This window comes from Camelus dromedarius, chromosome 8 (genome assembly GCF_036321535.1).
Source record: "Camelus dromedarius isolate mCamDro1 chromosome 8, mCamDro1.pat, whole genome shotgun sequence".
NCBI lineage: Eukaryota > Metazoa > Chordata > Mammalia > Artiodactyla > Camelidae > Camelus > Camelus dromedarius.
The window spans coordinates 16,741,440-16,761,896 of record NC_087443.1 but is presented as its reverse complement, the minus strand read 5'-3'; the positions used below and the strand labels follow the sequence as shown (position 1 = coordinate 16,761,896).

Genomic DNA, 20,457 nt, shown 5'->3' with positions numbered 1-20,457 from the left:
CTATTTTGAGTTTTTTTGAAGAGCTAGAAAAATTTTTAAAAAACAGAGAAAAAAATTAATTCTTTAATTAAGAGCTAGGTTTCCAAATTATATCTTTCGTCAAATAATTCTAGGTCACTTAATTTCACACTCACAGGATGACTATCCTGAGATCGCTGAAAAGGATACTTTAAATAGTCACAGCTGTATTCAGTGCTGTGTCTGACATGTATGATCTTGGCTTTTCTTCCCTGTAAATATGAATCAGCTCTTCAAATATCAGAGATGGTATAGATAGTGAGAACAAACAGAGGACTTCTGGTTTCTGATTCAGCATGTACAGAGCTTAGAAGTCACCACTCCATCCTGACAAGTAAAAAGCTGGGCAAACTGCAAAATCAACCACTCTTCTCAGATCCCTCAGAGAAACAAAGTCACAGAGCAAATTGCTGCTCTCCCCCAAAGCGGAGAGGCAGATGAGTAAGACAACCACGAATATTAGAGAAGAAACCCACGAGCAGAAATCTCCAAGGGAACCAGTACTGGGGCAGGAAAATCTGAACCGTAATTGATGAATTGCTAGAGGCTCAGTGGAAAAGTCTGAGCTGGAAACTCCAGGGGGCCCAGGCAGGGAGGGGCCCCTGCACTTCTGTAAGTTACCTCTAGGTCTACCAGGTTCTCACAGTGAGGACTGGAGAAAAATCCCATAGTGCTTCCAGGAGGAGGAGGAAAGTAACCATTCTGAAATATGCCAGAGCATTTCGTTCTTCTTAACAAGGCCTGCCCTCAGGAAAAAATATTTTACCAGAGTCTAACCTATCTGGGGGAAAGGATATACTCAACTCCAGCCCACTCCAGCCATCCTGTCCCACCTAAGGCTGGGGCAGTGTCTGAGAAACAATTGTGAAGTTCACAGTCCAGACTCACAGGCTCGCTAAAGGACTGAGACCTTATCACTGGACTATGGAACACTTCCTCTTCTTTCACATTTTTTACCATCACATCACTGAAGGCCTGTTTACGGCTATTTCCTTCACCCAGCACATCATGTTCAGCTATGAAGAAAAAAGTTAGGCAAACTACAAGTCAAAAACAGTTTAAAGAGAAAGAGCAAACATCAGAACCAGACCCAGATATGGCAGGAATGTTGAAATTCTAGGACTGGGAATTTAAAACTGTGATTAATGCTAAGGATGCTAATGAAAAAAAGAGACAACACGCAGGAACAGGTGGGTAATGTAAGCAGAGAGAGAGGTATTCTAAAAGAATCATAAAGAAATGCTGAAGACAGAAAACAATGTAACAGAAATGAATATCTTTGAGGGGCTCACAAGTAGACTGGACTTAGCTGAGGAAAGAATCTCTGAACTTGAGGACACACGCATAGAGACTTCTAAAACTGAAAAGCAAAAAGAAAGAAGACTGGGGGAAGAGGGGAAAGAAGAATAGAAAAAACAGAATAGGATATCCAAAAACTATGGGACAACTACAGAAGGTGTAACATATGTATAATGGGAATACCAGAAGGAGAGGGAACAGTAAAGGAACAGAAGCTCCAAATGAAAGAGGCCAAACTGCAAACAAGTGCTGCTGAGGGCAGGGGCCCCCTTTCTCACCCAGCCCGCCTTCACAGGGCAGAGGCTCTACTCCAGGAGGGAGTGTGGCCCTTCTGCTCCCACCTAATGTCCTGATAATAAAGCGGGGATGTCATGCTGAGAGCAATGTGACACTGTCTCCCCCCCCTCCCCAGCTCTGGAGCAGAGACTCAGAGACTTTTGTCAGGGGAAGGGGCAGTCCCTAAGAACAAATGCTCCAGAGCTTTTCCCAAAGGAATTGACTTTATTTGAAACAGAGTGCAGAAGTTCAGGCCAAAGGGGGTTCTTGACAATACTGGAGATTTTGGTGTAAACAATTAAGAGGAGGCTTGTAGCCCTATGAGAGCAAGCTAAAATGTAGGCCAGCTAGTTTACCAGAGAGAAGCAGGGAAAGAGACAGCCAAGCAGAGCCCTCCTAGAGGCCAAACAAACCTCAAAGACTTGCCTCAAAAACTATCCTGGGTTCAATTTAATTGTTCAGACTGTGGAGCAATCTATGTCCCAGAGCACTGTCAAAAACAAGAGAACAATCAGTGAGCAAATGAGTGCAGCCTAATAGTCAGGAGTGTCACCAACAGTGGCAGAGAAAAGAGAGAGTCAAAGAAAGCCCTGCTAAATCCAGCACCATCCCAGGATGACTGTGCACATGCACTGATGAGTGACACGAGAAGCTTCGTGTTGCTGGGAGGGAGAGAGTGGGGAGACAGAATTCACTGAAATAGTAAAAGCCAAATCAATAAATAAATCAGCAAAAACAAAACAAAATACAAGCTCTGGACACAGTAGGAATCAATATCTAGAATCAACACATTATCTAAAATGTCCACTTTCCAAAGAAGAAATTATGAGGTAGGCAAAGAAATAGAAAAGTGTGACCTGTATACAGGAAGAACAGCAGGCAACAGAATCTGCCTGTGAGAGGGTCCAGATGGCAGTTTTAACAAAGATTTCAAAATAATCATTATAAATATGTTCAAAAAATTAAAAGAAATCATGCATAAAGAAGTAACAGAAAGATGACAATGTCTCATCAAGTAGAGAATATTGATAAAGATAGAAATTATATATTAAAAAGAGAGAATTCTGGAGTTAAAAAGTACCATAACGCAAATGAAAAATTCTTTAGAGCAGCTCAACAGTAGATCTGAACTACCAAAAGAAGAATCAATGAGCTTGAAGATAGATCAACTGAGATTATACAGCATGAAAAAGGAGAAAAAGAATGAAGGAAAACGAACAGTCTGGAGAAATGTGGGACACGATTAACTGTCCTAACACGTATCTAATAGAAATATGAGGAGAAAACAATGAGAAAGGAGCAATAAGAAGTAACACAGGTCAGAAGGTGGTGATACATCCTTAATGTTTTACTAAGCAAGAAAACAGGGAAAAGGGTACCAGTTTCATTTAATAGTCTTTTTGTTACTATTTGCTGATTTTTCCATCACTTGTCACAAATATAAAAAGACAAGGTGGAGGAACTTCCAAAATAAAAGGCTTGATTATAAAAATGAAAGTAAAATGGACCTAAAAAGTAAATAAAATATATTCTATTAAAGATACACATAATGTATTCTAATACACTACAGCAAGGTAGCCCCTAAATGAATCAGGAGACATGGAATCAGGTTTCAGCCTGCTTCCTTAAACTACGCTTTGATGCTTTATTTTTTGCTGGGTAAGAGAATGAAGCTGGGTTGGGGCAGGTAGCTTAGATCAAATTCTTCATGGTCATCTCTGGTTAAGGGGAGTGGATGACTAAATCAGTGTTTCCAAGTCCCCCACTCCAACTTCAACCAGAGCTAGAAAGAGCAGGCTTTTTTTCCATTTGTTTTGAATACTGGGATTTTGCACTAAGTCCAAAAGACAAATAAAGGTGGTTTCATCTCTAAATAAAAAATATGAAAGCCGTGGACTAGATAATCCAACATTACTTCTAGCTGTAACAATCTGTGAGCACAACACCAAAGTTAGGTAAAGATTTTTTATAAGAGTACTCAAATGCAAATACGGGTATTTTATTTTATCTTTAAGACTTCATTCTTCTGTTCAAAGACACTAATTATAAACTCACTTTGACTTTCATATTTCCACATTCTTCTTTTCAGTTAATCTCAGACATTCAAAATTTAATAGGAAAACACTCAAATCTGAGATATTACCTTATCCTTAAACGTAAGGTACACTCACCAATGGTCAGGAAATCTGATCGATACTGACAAGTCATTCCAAAGCCAAAATCTCGCCAGAAGCCAGAATCCTTTTTGTGAACCTTAAGTTTAAAAAACAAAACTCAATTTAACCCCTCAAAAACTATACACTGTTTTAATCAACAATGAAACAAAATATTTTCCAAACAATACTTTTTCCTATCATTTATGTGATTATTAATGGATCACAATTTGTGTTATAAAATCCTTACAAAATTAACAAAAATATAGTAATCCCCATGAGCACAGGATTCTTGCCACTTTCAATTTAACTGAATTCAAGCCTTGTACAAGATGCAAGTTGAGGTTACTATTAATCAAATGGTGTGATGCCTGACCTCAAAGGGCTTACTTTTTTTTTAATTGAAGTATAGTTGATTTATAATGTTGTGCTAGTTTCAGGTGTACAGCAAAGTGATTCGGTTACACACACACACACACACATATTCTTTTCCATTATAGGTTATTACAAGAGATTGAATATATATATATATATATAGTAGGCCCTTGTTGTTTATCTATTTTATATGTAGTAGTGTGTATCTGTTAATCCCAAACTCCTAATTAACCCCTCATTCCACCTTTCCCCTTTGGTGACCATAAGTTTTCTATGTTTGTGAGTCTATTTCTGTTTTGTAAATAAGTTCATTTGTATCATTCTTTTAAGATTCCACATATATGTGATATCATATATTTGTCTTTATCTGACTTCACTTAGTATGATAATCAATAGGTCCATCCATGTTGCTACAAATGGCATTATTTCATTCTTTTTAGTGGCTGAGTAATATTCCATCTCACATATATGTATATATTCCATCACACACACACACATTATATATAGATACACTACATCTTTATCCAGTCACCTGTCAATGAACATTTAGGTTGCTACCATGTCTTGGCTATTGTAAATAGTGCTGCTATGAACAATGGGGTGCATGTGTCTTTTCAAATTAGAGTTTTTGTCTTTTCTGGATATACGCCCAGGAGTGGGATTGCTGGATCATATGGTAACTCTGTTTTTAGTTTTTTAAGGACTTTCCATACTGTTCTCTATAGTGGCTGCACCAATTTACATTCCCACCAAAAGTATAAGAGGGTTCGGGGGGCTGACATTCTATTTTAGGAGGATACCAGCTATACAAGCACATACCGTAACACACCAATCAATTCTACACAGTAGACCTCATTTGGTGCCTAGTCTGCATCTTTCCCCCACCCTCTTCCTGACTATATAGTTTTGCTCAGGTAATTTACCTGGCCCCATGAGCTTCAGGGATGCTCCATTCACCTGCAATGTCAGACTGGGCCATGAACACTCTATCCCAGTGAGAAAGTCTCACCCCACTTACTGTAGGAACTGATTTACTAACAGGCATTAGACAAAATTCGGGCCAACATGCTAAAAAGGAAGGTTGTTGAGAACTTTGCAAAACAAAGCCCCCGCATTCTGCTGAGAGAGCTACTAGAAAGACACCTGCTCTCTTTGGATGCTGTAGGGCAGAAGCAAGCAAACTACTGCCTCCAGGCTACATCTCGCCTGCCATCTGGTTTTGTAAATACTTTTATTGGAACACAGCCACACTCACTTGTTTACAGACTGTCTGAGTGTTTTCGTGGCACAATGACAGAGGTGAATAGTTGTGACAGGCACTGTATGGCCTGAAATACCTAAAATATTTTCTATGTGGCTTTTTACAGAAGAAGTTTGCCAACCCCTGGTGTATGGTATAGATGTGACATTTGGAACTGCTGCGGTCCTTTTCCACAATGAAGGACACCAGCTTTAAAATGGAGCAGTCACCACTGAAGTTCAAGCAGAGAAAGAAAAAGAAAATCAGGGCTTTGATGGTATTGAGCTTGCAGAATTACATGAAAGCTGAATCCTGATAAACGTCCTTTTTAAATTCATTCATTCAACAAGGTTTAATCTATTGCACTTGGTTCTGGGAGCTGGGAGCCAGCAGACGTGACAAAGTCCCTGCTACCACAGAGCCTCTGTTTTGATGGAAAAATAGCAAATAAATAAATGTAAGTCTTACGTGATGATACATGCTAGGAAGAAAGATGCCAGGACAAACAGCATGCTATAGAGAGAAATTTTAGATATAATGCCCACAGAAGGCCTTTCTGAGGAGGGACGCTGGAGCAGGGACCCTAGTGAAATCAGGAAGCAAGCTATGCAAATATCTGAGATCATTCCAGACAAAGCACGTACAATGGCTCTGAGGTAGAAGTGCACTTGATGTGTTCGACAAACACTAAGGAAACAATGTGGGAAGACCCCAGAAAGCAAGCGTGAGAAGAATGAGGCCCCAGGGCAAGAAATGACTATATTTTTCAAACATAAGTGGTATTACACTATTTCTATATGTGTATAGTAATGATCCAAAAGACGCAAAATGTTAGGATAGGGGAGAATAAAAAATGGCTGGAGGGGCATCCCTGTTTAGGCGTGAGGGATGAGCTCTATCTAGTTCACCAAAAAAGGACGAGCTGGCCTTATGAAGGGACGTGGGCAGTTCCTCCACCGGGAATGGAGAGAGGCTGGGGATGTGATATGGAGCCAGTGAGGAGGATGGATCTCATGACAGGAAAATAAGGAAGTGAACGTCTCGCTGCTTCTCTTTTCTAAGTGAGATACGAAGCAGGATACGTGGAGAGTGAGAGTGGTGAGGGCTGCTGGCAGGTGGGAGGACAGTGTCACTGGACCGCACAGCGAAGGACACAGAGTGGGTGGACTAGGGTGTGGCGCGGGACCACAGGGCAGTCATACATTTAAAGCTATGCCCTGCAGTGGGACTGTCTCTCACTCTCTACCCACATTCTGCTGCTCTGGGGCCTGGTTGACAGAGCTGCCCTTAACTAGGTTGGGGTTTTAAGAGAAAACACTGGAAGAACAGAGAGATGAAGGAGATGAGTATAGAGCAGAAAAGAGGCTGTGGATAATGACTGACCATGGAGTCTGAGTTGTGTATGGAGGGAAGTGGGGATATGGGTGTGAGGAGGGTGACAGAAAGCAGAGAGACAGGCACCTCATCCAAACTGCAGCGTTCTAAGCCACTTCCTCCAAGAAATGAAGTTAGAGCTGGGATCTGAGAGGTTAAGTAGGAGTTAGCCGAGTGAAAGAAGTGCTGGGAGAAAGTTTTAGGCAAAAGAACAGTTTGTGCAAAGGCCTGAGATCAGAAAGAGCACTGTGGGTGAAAGACAGTGGGACTGAACACTGGAGTCAGAAGTAGAGGTGCCCACAAATGTGGAGCAGGGATTAGAAAACTTTCATAAAAAACTAGATGGTAAGTATTTTAGGCTCTGCAGTGCATAGACTCTTTGTCACAACTACTCAACTCTGCCACTGTAGTGTGAAAGAAGTCATTAAAGATAAATGATCAAATAAACATGCTGCATTCCAAAAAACTATTTATGGCCACTTAAATTTGAATTTCACATAATTTTCATGTATCATGAAGTATTACCCTTTAAAAAATACTTTTCAACCACTCTTAACTTATGGGCCATACAAAACTAGGCAGCAGGCTGGATTTGGCCTGTGGGCCACAGACTGCTGACCCCTGGCCTAGAGGGATCAGCAGGGCCACGTCAGAGAGAACCCCGTGTGCCTGGTCACCTGGTTTGGGCTTTATCCTAACGGCAATGGGAATTATCTGAAGAGGAGGAGCAGAAGGAGTAATGTGATCAGACGTTCTGGGGAGATCACTCGGCGGATAAGAGAGAATAGATAAGAAGAGAGAAGATGTAAGAAGGCAAGACTAGAGGCAGGGAGGCTGGTTAAGAGGCAACAGCTATAACCTGGGAATGGGAAGCTGGTGGTATAGACTATCATGGTATGTAGAGAAAGAAAAAATTCAGTGGATGTAAAAAAGATTTAGGATGCAGAACTGACAGAAGTCAGCAAGTGACTAAATGGGCAGGAGCAGGGGATGAGGGGGAAGGATCAGCCAAGATGGCAGCAGTCTGATGTCCTGACAACGGGTATGTGAGTATGTGACAGTCCTCCCCCCGAGAGTGGGAGCCGGGGGAAAGGGCCAGCCCAGAGAGGAATGATGTGGAGCTAGGTTCTGGACATAATGAGTTTGAGTGATCCGTAGGGCAACACTGTGGAAATTCTTGCAAAAAGCAGAAATACAGTAATATTCAGGCCACTTCTGAGATGGGTAAAGACAGCCTGAAAGAGCTGCTGTGTAGAATGGAAAACCAACTTGAAAACAGAATGAACCAGGCAGTACTGAGGACTTGGCTCATGTAGGAGCTAATAAATGAAATACAAAATTTCCTTTTCCATTTGGGGGTGGGGTGGGGAGAGGAAGCCTTCTTCCCTGCTAACAGAAAGTAAAACTTCCTGAAGACAGCGTTTTTTCTTAATTGCGATCACTGCTATATCCCTAGCACCTAGAACAACGCACACATGGTAGGCTTTCAATAAAAGAAAAAATAAATAAACTTATAGAGGTGTAACTTTTGTGGCAAAACCAAGATTAGGCTCTTATCTCCTTAGTTAAAATATAATCCTGGTGCAAAGTATTAAAACACTCACCCTGACATTTCTACCCCGTGCCAATTATGATTTTATAAATATTATGACTTCATTTATAACTTTAGTTTCTTTAAAAATTCTTCAAATATTATCAGGCTTGTGGAAAAGTCATTGGTTTTGTTTGATTTTTTAAAAAGCAGCACATTTTCACTGACGAAAGTAGAAGGAAACTCATTATTGTTCATAACCCCTGGTTGTTAATATTTTATTGCATTTTAATCTGTCTCCTAAGCAGGTGGGGGATACAGCTATCCACACATAACCTACATCTCCAGCCCTCAGCCCCTCACAGATGCCAGGTTCATGAATCCCCCTTTGGCACCTTCAATACACAACACAAACCTGTCATGCTCAAATTGAAGTTTTCATCTCTCCTCTTCCACTCCTGTCTTTCCCTTACTCCCCACATCCAATCCACCAGCAAGCTCTGTCAGCTCTGTCTCCAAATCATACCTAAACCTTTCTCCACAATCACCACCCTCACGTAAGCCACAGCACCTCCCCTGATCTACTGCAAAAGCCTAACTGGCTACCAGCAGCTAGAGCCATACACAGTCCACTCCCCGCAGAACCAGAACTCCCCAGGCTTTCCTTTCTACTGCATTTAGCATAAATTCAAACTCCTTACAGCGGCAGAACAAGCTCTATGTAACCTGGCCCAGCTGGGTGCCCCCTCGCCCACTGTGCTCCAGCCACCTCAGGAAATCCACTAGCTGTTTCTCCTGCCTGGAACCGCCTTCCCAGTCACTGTGTATCAAGTTCCTTCTTGTCATTCAGATGGCCCCTCCACAGCCCCATCTCAGGAAGGCCTCTCTGACCAAACAACCCAGAAACCACCTAATCACTCTTCACAGCTCAGCCTGTTTTAATGATCTGCATGATACTTATTAATTTTATTTTCTGTGTCTTCCTACCACACTAAAAATTCTTATGAACAATAACCATGTCTGTATGGTTCTAGGTGCTGTGTTCCAGTGGTGAATAATGGCTGGCATAGACTGGACACTGACTATCTGATGAATAAATGTAACAGAGGCAGTCTGCACAGCAGGTAAGAGGGAGACTGGAGCTACAGAGCCAGGGCTCCTGGCCCCATCTCGGCCCCTGTGCATTTGTAGGGGGGTGGGGGGGTGGGGGGACGGCACTCAACTGGGTCCTCATATGTAAAATAGGGGGAATAATAGCACCTGCCTCAGAGGTTGTTACAGGATTAAATGAGTTAATATGTATGAAAAACAACAGTACCTTGCACACAGAAAAAGGTACCAAAACATCTGCTATTATAAAATTAAAATATCAAAACAAATATAAATACATATATATACTATTTCCCATTTTAAACTTTACATTTAATTCTACATTCACACTCCTGTTCCATTTAATGAACATTTTCCTCTTGACACATAATATTTACCATGGTATACACTATAATTCAATTTATCATTTTATTATTAGTTTTGCTTGTTTTTAATGTTGTTAATATTATGCACATTGCTACTCTGCAGTTCTGCTACTACCTCAGGCAGAGACTCTCTGGAATGGAAATTACTGGGTTAAAGGGATGAACCTGTTTGAAAACTCCTGATTCAGAAAGCTCATGCTTCCCACACCACTGGTGGGATGGAAGAGCCCCCATCCTGCCAGCCTCACTCACATGGCTGCTTTTAAAAACAGTGATTTTATAGCAAAAAAAAAGTAATTGCACTGCTGTTTTAATTTATTCTTATAAGAATGACTTAAATATATTTATTGTGAATTATCATCAGCTGTCTTTTACCTGTTTTTTTCCCCATATTTCATATTTATTTGTAATATAGCTAAACATTATGGAGAGCAAGCTTTCTTCTTGTGTTTGTAAGGAGATAAGCTTAGAAAGCTTAAATAACTTGCAATGGTTACAAAGTGAAACTAGAACTTGAAGTGGAAGTTCTTAAACTTATTTTTCTATACAACATCTACAATGAATCTGCATTCAAATCATTCTTTGCCCACACCCTCCCAAACCAGACAAGATTATTAGCTCTTCACCCTAACAGGTTGAGTTCATTTTGCACTTTTTTGGGTTTGTTTTTCAAGTAAAATTTTTTACAGATGAACTTTTTATGTTGAAATATTTTTTCAGGTTTACAGAAAAGTTGTAAAATAGTAAAAAGTTCCCAGATGCTTCTCATGTAGCTTTCGGCTTCCCCTAAATGTTATTATCTAACATTGTTGTGGGATATTTGTCAAAGTTAAGAAACCAACACTGGTACATTACTATTAACTAAACTCCAGACTCTATTTGACTTCCACCATTTTTTCCTTTAATGTCTTTTTTTCTGTTCTAGGATCCAGTCCAGGGGACCACATTTCATTTGTTATGTCTCCTTAGACTCCTGAGAAACTGTGACAGTTTCTCAGTTTTGTTTTTGATGATCTTAACAGTTTTGAGAAGTGAAGTATTTTGTAGGATGACCCTCAGTTTGGGATTGTCTGAAGTTTTTCTCATTAGGGTAGGGTTGCAGGTTTTTGGAAGTAAGACCACAGGGCTAAAGTGCTCTTCTTGTTACATCGTATGAGGGAGGACATGACAACACTGGTGATGCTAACCTTCATTACTTGGTTTAAGGTGGTGTCTGCCAGGTTTCTCTGCTAAATTTAGTTTTTCTATTTTCATACTTGTTTATTGGGAAGTGAGTCACCTATCTCCACCTTCTGGAAAAGGGAGTATCTACAAAAGTTATTTAGAATTCTGGTTCAATCCTCCATACCTCCATTAAAAAACAAATACATAAATAAATCAACCAATTTATTCATTCATTTATTATTATTTATCTATTTATTTGCTCACAAATTTATTTACGTCAGTAAGGATTCATGGATATTTATTTTATGCTTGGCGTTATAACCCAGTACTATGTGATTTATTTTGTTGCTCAAATTGTTCCAGATTTGCCGCCGGGAGCTCTTTCAGGCTCTTGTGCCCCTTTGACGTACCCTCATCCTTTTGTTGCTTGAATATTTCCTCACTTTCTGGAGCTACAAGATGCTCCAGGCTCCTCTATTTCCTGTCTCAGCATTAAGATCTGGGAGCTGGGTGTGCTTATTACTGTAAAGAAGTCACTGCTTCTAGACCCTCTTGGGACAGAGCTAGGTAATACACATATGTATACCACGTATGTACCCCTTGACTTTTTAGTTTAAGCTGCTATTAATTTCTCTTTTATTATGTGTTTCATTAACAACTATGTAAACAAAAGTTTTACTGGGTTTTTGTTGCTGTTGTTGATCACTATTTTATTCTCAGGTCTTTCTCCTTCAATGTGTTCATTTCTGATTCAACTGAATTAGAAAAGGCCTGTGAGAAGTAAACTCTGAGTCTTTCAATGTTCAAAATGTCTATTTTGCCCTCAAATAGGTCAAATATGGATTCTAGAACTGAAGTTATTTTTCTTCACAATGTTCAAGGTATCTCTTTATTGTTTTCTAGCACCAGTATCATCACAAAGAAGGCAAATGCCAACCTGATCACCATTCCTTTGTAGACAAGCTAGGTTTTGCTATTTTTGGCGTCTCTGGAAGGTATTAGGATTGTCCCTTAACTTCTGCTCTCGAGTGCCAGAAGACTTATCTTTCCTTGGTTCTTTGATGTTTTCTTCTATTTCCTCCCTGCTCTGTCCTGTCTCTTCTCCCCCTTCTGGAACGCCTACTAAACAATCTGGGAACTTCTGGATTGATTTCCCAGGTCTCAATCTTTTTCTTACATTATCTCTTGGTCTTTATGTGCCCAGTTGGCCCATCTTCTAGTTTACAGATTTGTTTCAACAGTGACCATTCTGCTTTCAGCCCATTTACTGAGTTTTATATTTTCACAATTTTCAAGTCCTGACTCTTTTTTAGCAACAAATATTGTTTTGTGAAATTAATGTTTTCTCTAATTTCCTTTAAGACATACTTAATTTAAAGTTGTTTCTATCTGTATTCCTATTCTCATGTGTTAATTTTCCTATTTATTAAGATTTCGTACCTCTTTCATAATGTTGGTTTCTGTCAAATGTTTTGCTAAGTCTTGGTTAGCTGCTACTCATTTTTGTTTCAAAAATCATTGTTCAAAAACCCATGGCTGCTAGTTATGATTGCAAGGGTCTATCTCCAGTAACAGTGGAGGAGGGGCTAAATGTGGTCTCGGGCAGAATGTGCCAAAAGCAGCTCACGTTTGGAGTCTGGGGCTCCCTATCCACCTTACAACTCGTATTCCGAGGACCCTACTCTGCCTCTCTAGCTCCAGGGTCCAGCCTGTGTATCTGCGATGCCTGTTGTTAAGCACCTCTCCTGGAGAAGTATACATACTTCACCACTCCCTGTCTTCTGAAATGAGCCCGGAGGATGCAAGGTAGCCCCATCTTCAGTGTTCTCCTGAAACATTCTAGACTGTTCTCTTATGACAACTATTGTCATCTTACAGAAATTTCCCAAAATTTAGATCCACTAATGGAATTTCTCTCATTCCCCAATACTAACATGCCTTTTTATTTTTAGCAATTCATTCTCACAAAGCATTGAGGGTGTTAGATAAGGCAGATGTGGATGCTCAGTTTGCCATTTTGCCCCCAATTGTATCTGTGCTCCTAAGTAATACTAGACTACAGATAAGGTAGAAGTGTACATGTACGTGTGTGTACGTGTGCGTGTGTGTGTGTGTATACATGCTTTGCCAGGGGTTGGTATGAAGATAATGTTGGCCTCATAAAATATATTAAGTAGATCATATGGCACCAATATTACCTGTTCTTTGAACGTTTGGAAAAACTCACCAGTGAAACAGCTATGTATCTTCGGGTAACTGTTTGATAACTCTTCTAATATTTTAAATTGCTCTTAGTCTCTTCAGAGCTTCCATCTCTTTTATTCATAAAATGCTTTTATAAAATACTAATACGAACTTAATTCATACTAATATTTTATCAATTCTCAAATCCTTCCTTTTATTTAGAATTTTTTAAACTTACTATATGAAACTGATTTCTCTCAATGTTTTCTTATTCTACCAATGTTTTCTTATTCTAATTTCCTATGTTGTGTTTTCCTTTTTACCCTAAATCTGCCCACTTTATGATTACACTTTTTCTGCAAATAAAGAATAAGCTCCTATGTTTGTCAACCTATTAGTTTGGTTCATTAATTTCTGCCTTTGTCTTTATTTCTTTCTCAGTTAGTTTTCTTTTTTTTTTTAAAAAAACATGTTAAATTATCTTCTTAGTTCATTTATTTCCATTTTTTCCTAATATTAACAATAAAAGATTAGGCTAAATACAATATAGTAGCCTAGACTGGATCCTGGAAGAGAGAGGACGTTAGTAGAAAAACTGGTGAAATCTCAATAAAAACTATAGTGTAATAAGCAGTAACTTTCCGAAGTTAATTTCTTAATTTTGACAAATGAACCACAGTCATATAAGATGTTAGCAATAGGGTAAGCAATAGGGGAATAGGTGAAGTACAGTGACTCTCTATACTATCTTTCCGACTTTTCTGTAAATCTCAATTACTTCACAGAAGTTTATTTAAATTTTTTCCCAAAACTTATATAACTTTGTCAATAACTGTAAGTTCTGATATATGGCATTCCTATTCCAAGACTTTCTAAGTAATTTCCTGTAGTATATTATTCCTTCTTATTTATTTAGTAGTTTTAATTTCTAGTTAGTAAGTTTTTTAAAATTAAAATTTATTTTTAGTATTACTAGAATTAAGTTGGTAGAAATAGATAATTTTCACATTCTAGAACATGAGTATTTCTCTGTGGCCTAAACTCTGCCCTCACCCAATGACATTTAATTCTGAAACAATACAAAAGCATTTTATGGAGGTGGGTAGACTATGGATATGCGTTTACAGTAATTACAGTTTTTAATTGAAGCTTTGTTTTCTACTTCGTTGTGAAACAAACATAAAGGAACCTAGCAAGGATCTTTGAGGCCTTTCATAACCAAGTCTTACCAGCTGCTGCTCCACAGGCGGTGGCACATCCTGATTGGCATAAACGATGGCAGGGTTGTAAAGACTGAACACCACAGGGTAAAACACCTTCTTACCTACAAATTAAAATATATGTTTACATACAAAAAGAAGTCATAAAATAAACCACTGATGTTTATTGCAATATCTACTAAGACTTTGTTAAAGTGTTTGTTACATATTGTAATTTTATTTTATTAATGTTGTATTTTATCAATATTCAGGCTACTGAAAACTCATGTTGATGAACACGATGATGACTTCATAATATATCAATAAGTTAGACTATGAAACTATAACCCTGCAAAAGAACAGAGAAAAAAAGACTATAAAGAGTGCTCTATTCCCTTGTGATACATTTATACCCTTTGACTTTGGGGAGATACACAAAAGCATTTTCTCAGCTGTTCATTAGGTGAGCCATTAATTAATCATTATTTCATTGAATTAACAGTAATAGATAAAGGTTAACCTCTGACAATCACCAAGAGACTTAGAAACTTCTGTTAAATCCACTCTCAAAAATAAATCATAGGAACAGTGAATCCAAAGGATACTGTATCATGGATATACAGAGAATAATTAAAATATAGAACTGCAGATTGATCTGAACAAGATTTCGAAACCCTGGGAAAATTAAGAGTTAAAAATATCCGATGTAATAGCCCCCTTCAAAAGCCTTTGTCATGAGCATTCAAACTGTTATCAATGAAGGGACCTTTAAAGCTAATCAACTAGCCCACCTCCCCTCAATAGAGACCCCCTTGCTGAGACTGGCCTCTATCAGAAATGATAATATGAAGTGCTCAGAAGCTGTCAACGACCCTGCAAGTAATGGGCAGCCTTTTATTACAAGATCCCTAGCAAATGTTTAACTCTTCGTTAGAATCCACTTAGGAAAGGGGAGCTTGATTTCCCAGAGGCAATTCTATTTGTTTTACATTAAAGAAATAATGTAACATTATATAAAATATTTTATATAAAATATTTCTCTTATATTAAGCAAACACATCTCCTTCAGCTTCTACATTCTGGGCTTCATCCTGTCTGGTGTAAAAAAAAAAAAAAAAAGTAAATCTAACCCACATTTACTCACTAGGTCTCACAGGGTTCCTGACAACTATCCCTAAATAAATTGACTTGTAAGAAGGTAGTAATTTGAATGATATGAGTAGTTCTATATCAAAAACATTTACTGTGAGATTTTTTTTAATACAGAAAACTTCCTTTTCATATTTAAAGTAATATTTGATACATAAAAATGTCATTTGCTCTTATGTTTTTGAAAACTATATACAACTTAAAACAAAGTATAAGTAATCATCCCCAAATGCACAGTCTGGAGACCAAGCACCAACTGATCCTCAACCCCCGTAAGTGTGCACGCCCGTAAGTGTGCCGGCACCATCTGCCTGAGGTACAGTGCTGCTGACTCTCACACATCACACTGTTGGCTTGGCTCTTTTTCTAATGGGTGCTGCTTCCTCCTTGTCAATTTCATGACTTTTTATTTCTTTGCATGTGTTTATTTAGATTCAAATACAGACACTGGCATTTGGCCATAAGAGAACAAGGGGTATGAACTTGAGGGGCAAATTTTCACTTTTCTACTTAAAATTCCAGTTAAATTATGCCTAATATAACTCAAAAAAAAAACATAATTAACTTGATTCAAAATATGAGACATGCTGACACTGTTTTAAATTCTACACTCAACTCACCCACCACCATTTTACACACCTGGCTCAGCATTCAACCGGCAGCTGTTAAGGAATTCGGCTGAGAAATAGATGTCAACATCACAGAAGAACATCAATACCTCTCCCTTGTCCCAGGCTCGAGCACCCACATTTAGTCCTCGTCCACGGTTAAATTCTTCATTCAATGAGACCAAGGTGTAATTGTGAAAATCAGACTCACTATAAGGAAAGCACATATAACAAATGGTAAGTTCCATTTAAAGTTGACTCTCTTCCTTCAACACAACTTACAAAACATATTTTACACTTCAGGTTATTTACTATGTTGGTTCTACATTCATACAGGGAAAGGCAATCAGGAGCTTCATGTGTATGACCATCATCAAGGACAGATACTCACTAAATGCCCACATTTGAGGCAACATGCTAGTGGTGTGAGGTTAATAAGCGTTGAGAGACCACTACCCTTCAGGATCTTAAAAACCTACTGGGAAGATAAGAAATATACACATGGAAAAATAGCCATCATGTTTGGTAATAAATAATGCAAACCTCATGAATGATACATACAAAGGGTGCTCTTCTCTCAAGTCTGTCATATCTTTGCTCAAATGTCCCCTTATCAGAGGGATCTCCTCATGCTGTATGTGACATAGCCCTAAGCTCCCTTCTCTTTAACGTCTATCCCCTTGCCCAGCTTTGTTTTCCTCAGTACCACCAGACATGTCTGTTCGAGTGTCTTCCACTAGAATGTAAGCTCCATGAGAGCAGAGGTTTTGTTCTGTTCACTACTATGGACACAGTGTCCCTCAGAGAGTAGGAGTTCAATAAATATTTGTTGAATGAATGAATGAACAGCAGTTCTGAGAAAGAAAAGATTGCTTTTGTCTGGAGTAGTTAGAGAAGATGCTAGAAGCAGAATTTAAGTTATGCCTTGGTTAGAATCCTGAATTCAGTGGTGAGTATAAAGGTCATTCCAATTAATTCTTCTCAAAGGCAAGGAGGCAAGAAAGTAGAAAGCAATTTAAAGAACAGGGATGAGACAAATCAGATTGGAACAGAGGGGTCCTAAAATGGGAACAGTGAGAGAAGATCAGAAAAGGGTCAGACTGAGGGGTACCTTCTGTGAGAAGTTAAAGCCAGTGTTCTAAAGGCAAGGAGGAGTCAGGGTTTTTCCACTAGGGCAGTGGTTCTCACAGACAAGTCCTTGCATCCACAGCATCAGATTCCCCTGGGAACGTGTTAGAAATACAAATTCTCAGGCCCCACCCCAGTCCCCTGCATCAGATACTAGGGGAGGAGCTGAGCATCTGTCTCTCTCTTGGGACAAGTCACTCCAGGTGACTCTGATGTTAAAGTTGGAGAACCGCTGTACTAGGGGATAGCTGGATCAAAAAAGCAACATTTAAAAAAGATTACTCTTACAATAGTATAGAATGGGGAATGGAGAGATGGAAACAAAGACTCAAATAGTGCATGGAGTGGACTCCAGGGGCTCCCCTTTTACAGGTTATAAATCTCTCCCTTCTTTGGGGGAAACTTCTGATCACCACCTCACACTCCCCAGCACCAAGTGGAGGAACTAATCATAGAATAGCCCAACCACAGTAATTTCCTAGGGACCGGACTAGACTCAAGCTGGGCCAATCACAATACCCCCACCCCACCTGGCCATAGTGACTGGCTCAAGAGTGGGCAAAAGTCCTTCTCTGGGATTTGCTCAACTGGACCTGGGAGAAAGCTCTTTTCTCTCTGATGGTAAAGCTGAGAAGATGTGAGCTCAGAGCTGCCAACAGCCATATACCTCACATGTGGAAGAAGCCACTCTGCAACAGGAGAATGAAGTCAACATGCAGAGAAAAACAGGTAAGAAGACAATAAGAGATTCTGATGGTATTTGAGTCTCTGGTCCCAGCTCCTAAGATACCAAAGCTGTTTTGGTTTTCTTCATTAAATCTGGTTATAATAATCCCTTTAATTTCAGGAGTTAGTCAAGATTCTTCAATAATGCTCCCATTTTCCTCAAGCAAGTTTAAGGTAAGTTTCCATCATTTGCCACAGAGGAATCTGGATTAATGCAGGGACAACTTTGTAATAACAACGTGAGCCATTAGCACTTAGTAGGTGATCTGAAAATGGTAAGGAGGGAAGAGATAAGGGAAGAAATGGAGGGAGGGGGAACCTGGGTTAGAGTGGTGGCTGCAGCAAGGAAAGGACAGAGCAGAGGTCCTGTGCAGTGAGCAGGAGCTGACAAATAAGAGGTAAAGAATGAGTGAAGACTCTGGCTCTCAGACATCAAGCCCAGGGGATCGTGAGAATGGTCTTAGTCTGAACTGAAAGGGGGCCATCAGGAGGAGGAGCTGATGAAAGGGGAGGAGAAGACAGTGTCTGTTTTTTATACTCCAATGCTGTGAGAGTCCCTTTGGGGTAGGAACTGCAACTCCTTCCTCTGGGCCCAGTCCTATCCCAGCCACCCCAGTCAGACTCCCAAGCAGTGTACCTGGAACATAGTCGGTGGGACTCAATGAATGTTAGTTGAACGATTCGAGAAGAATGGCCGGCCAAATCTGGACTCTTAGGGAATGGCCACAACTAGCAGAAAGGTAGAGAAGCAAGTAAAGGATACAGAGTTGATGTGGTCAGAAAAGACAATCAACCTAATATCTTACATTATAACATATCTACATTTACAAAATATTTACATTTTACAAACATCAGAGGAAAGTTTCAAGAAGGGAGTACTGGTTAGGTATCAAATGTAAACAAACAATCAAGGAGGATGACAGAGAAAAGCCTGATTGTGGCAGTTAGGTCATAACTTTGGGCCCATAACTTAGAGATAAAAAGGTTGAGAAGCTACAGGATTAATAATGGAGTATTAAGGAATTACTAATTCATTCATTCAAACCTCTGAGCACCTACTATGTGCCAGGTACTATGAGTTGCTGGGTTAGAGAACTACCGTTCTGTGAGGTTTAGCTGTGAAAGGACAGAAACCTAAGAGTAGCTACTGGGAACCGTAGAGTCAGGCAGGGGTCTCTGAAGGATAGGGGAGTCCTAAATAAGCATCACTTGCAGGGTGAGAAGGAACTTAGGAAAATGAAAGGAAAGAAGGGTGGCAAGTAAGAGACAAGCTCAGGAGATGAAATCAAAGTGAAGAGGTTAGATTTAGAAAAAGGGAAAGAGTTCAACGGAAGGAAATGAAGAATAAATGGAGGCAAATATACAGAAGGTGAGCGGGCCACAGAGTGAGAGCACCCAGATCAGCTAGGCTGTCTGCTAAGAGGCTAAGGGAAGATGAGTCATCTAGAGTTGCACGAGTGAACTCAGGGGTGAAATGAGGAACTTGCTACCACCACCACTCACATGCTCAGCTGACAGCAGCTATTCAAAATTATTGACTCATTAAATATCTGAAATACTCATTAAATATCTGAAATTCTCATTCTTCTAAAGTTATATATCAAGGACTTCAATGCAAACATGCCTCACCAACCTTGCGACAGATTCGAGGATAGACTTGACTTCAGATAGTCCTTCTTTACCAAAATACACCACTGTGAGATGAATTCTCTTGTCCTGATGAATACATACATCCCTAACAGAATTGAAAAAGAGTTCATTCAGGAAAATACATAAGGCACTAGTCATTCAGAAAGCAATCACGTGAAGCTTTAACAAGAAAATGAACGAAGCATTTCTTACGTAGGATGAAATCACATGGAGCTTTAAGTGAAAATAAAACTGGCAATATTGCTGAATTATTAAAGGCGTCACAGCAAGCACATGACAACATATATGTCTAAATGAATGCAACACTTGAAGGGGCATGTAAGCAGCACAAGAAGTCGCCATATTTCAAAACATCTTTGGAGCTTTTGCTTTGGCATTGCCTTCAGAAGCAAGTTACAAGCTGCTCAAGGAAATAAGTTCAATCAGTTCAAAAGCAAATAAATAAATAATTCAAGTTTTGAGTCAAAAGGTATTTTTGTCTTCAGACTGCCTAATTCCATAAATTATACCTATTGTCAAGGAATAAATATTTGCCATGACTGAGATTATTAACTATAAAGAATAATGTAGCATCTGAAGATAATTCCAAGACAGGCAATTAAAAAATGTTTTAGGAAGTCAGATTTCAAGTGAGCAATTTCAAAAAGATGAAACTCATTTGGAAGCATGACTTTTAGATATTCTGAGAAATTCTGCAACAGAATTGTGTAACTAACTTTTACATTCAACAACTTCAATGAGAACAAAGACTGGAATTACGAAGTTATTAAAAAAAAAGCATATTAAAGTATTAAAAACATGACAACTGTTAGAGTAAAATAAAAAGTAAAACTTTCAAGTAGTTACCTAATATGAAGCTGTTAATTTTTTTAACACTTCAGCATTTAAAAAATCCAAATTTAATGATC

At 39.2% G+C, this 20,457-nt stretch overlaps 2 protein-coding genes across 9 annotated transcripts in view; one reads left to right on the top strand and one right to left on the bottom strand.

The window, feature by feature from the left end:
* Window positions 1–9,394, top strand: part of RASGEF1A (RasGEF domain family member 1A) — a 106,386-nt gene extending 96,992 nt beyond the window's left edge. For both annotated transcript variants that reach the window (XM_064487920.1, XM_064487919.1), the window contains one exon: window positions 9,301–9,394. In XM_064487920.1, coding sequence (XP_064343990.1) covers window positions 9,301–9,394 — 94 coding nt within the window. The remainder of the gene's footprint in view (window positions 1–9,300) is intronic.
* The window catches only part of CSGALNACT2 (chondroitin sulfate N-acetylgalactosaminyltransferase 2), a 48,668-nt gene that overhangs the window by 10,306 nt on the left and 17,905 nt on the right, over window positions 1–20,457 (bottom strand). For 5 of the 7 annotated variants that reach the window (XR_010381895.1, XM_031460902.2, XM_031460903.2 and 2 more), the window contains exons 4-7: window positions 19,533–19,634; window positions 16,077–16,255; window positions 14,319–14,413; window positions 3,765–3,846 (exon numbers count right to left, since the gene is read on the bottom strand). Coding sequence is in view for 6 of the 7 variants with exons in the window: in XM_031460902.2 (XP_031316762.1) it covers window positions 3,765–3,846; window positions 14,319–14,413; window positions 16,077–16,255; window positions 19,533–19,634 (458 nt within the window). In the remaining variant the exon portion in view is untranslated. Of the gene's footprint in view, window positions 1–3,764; window positions 3,847–14,318; window positions 14,414–16,076; window positions 16,256–18,536; window positions 18,629–19,532; window positions 19,635–20,457 lie in introns of those variants that run through there. The other 2 variants (XM_064487918.1, XM_031460904.2) reach the window with 2 other exon arrangements.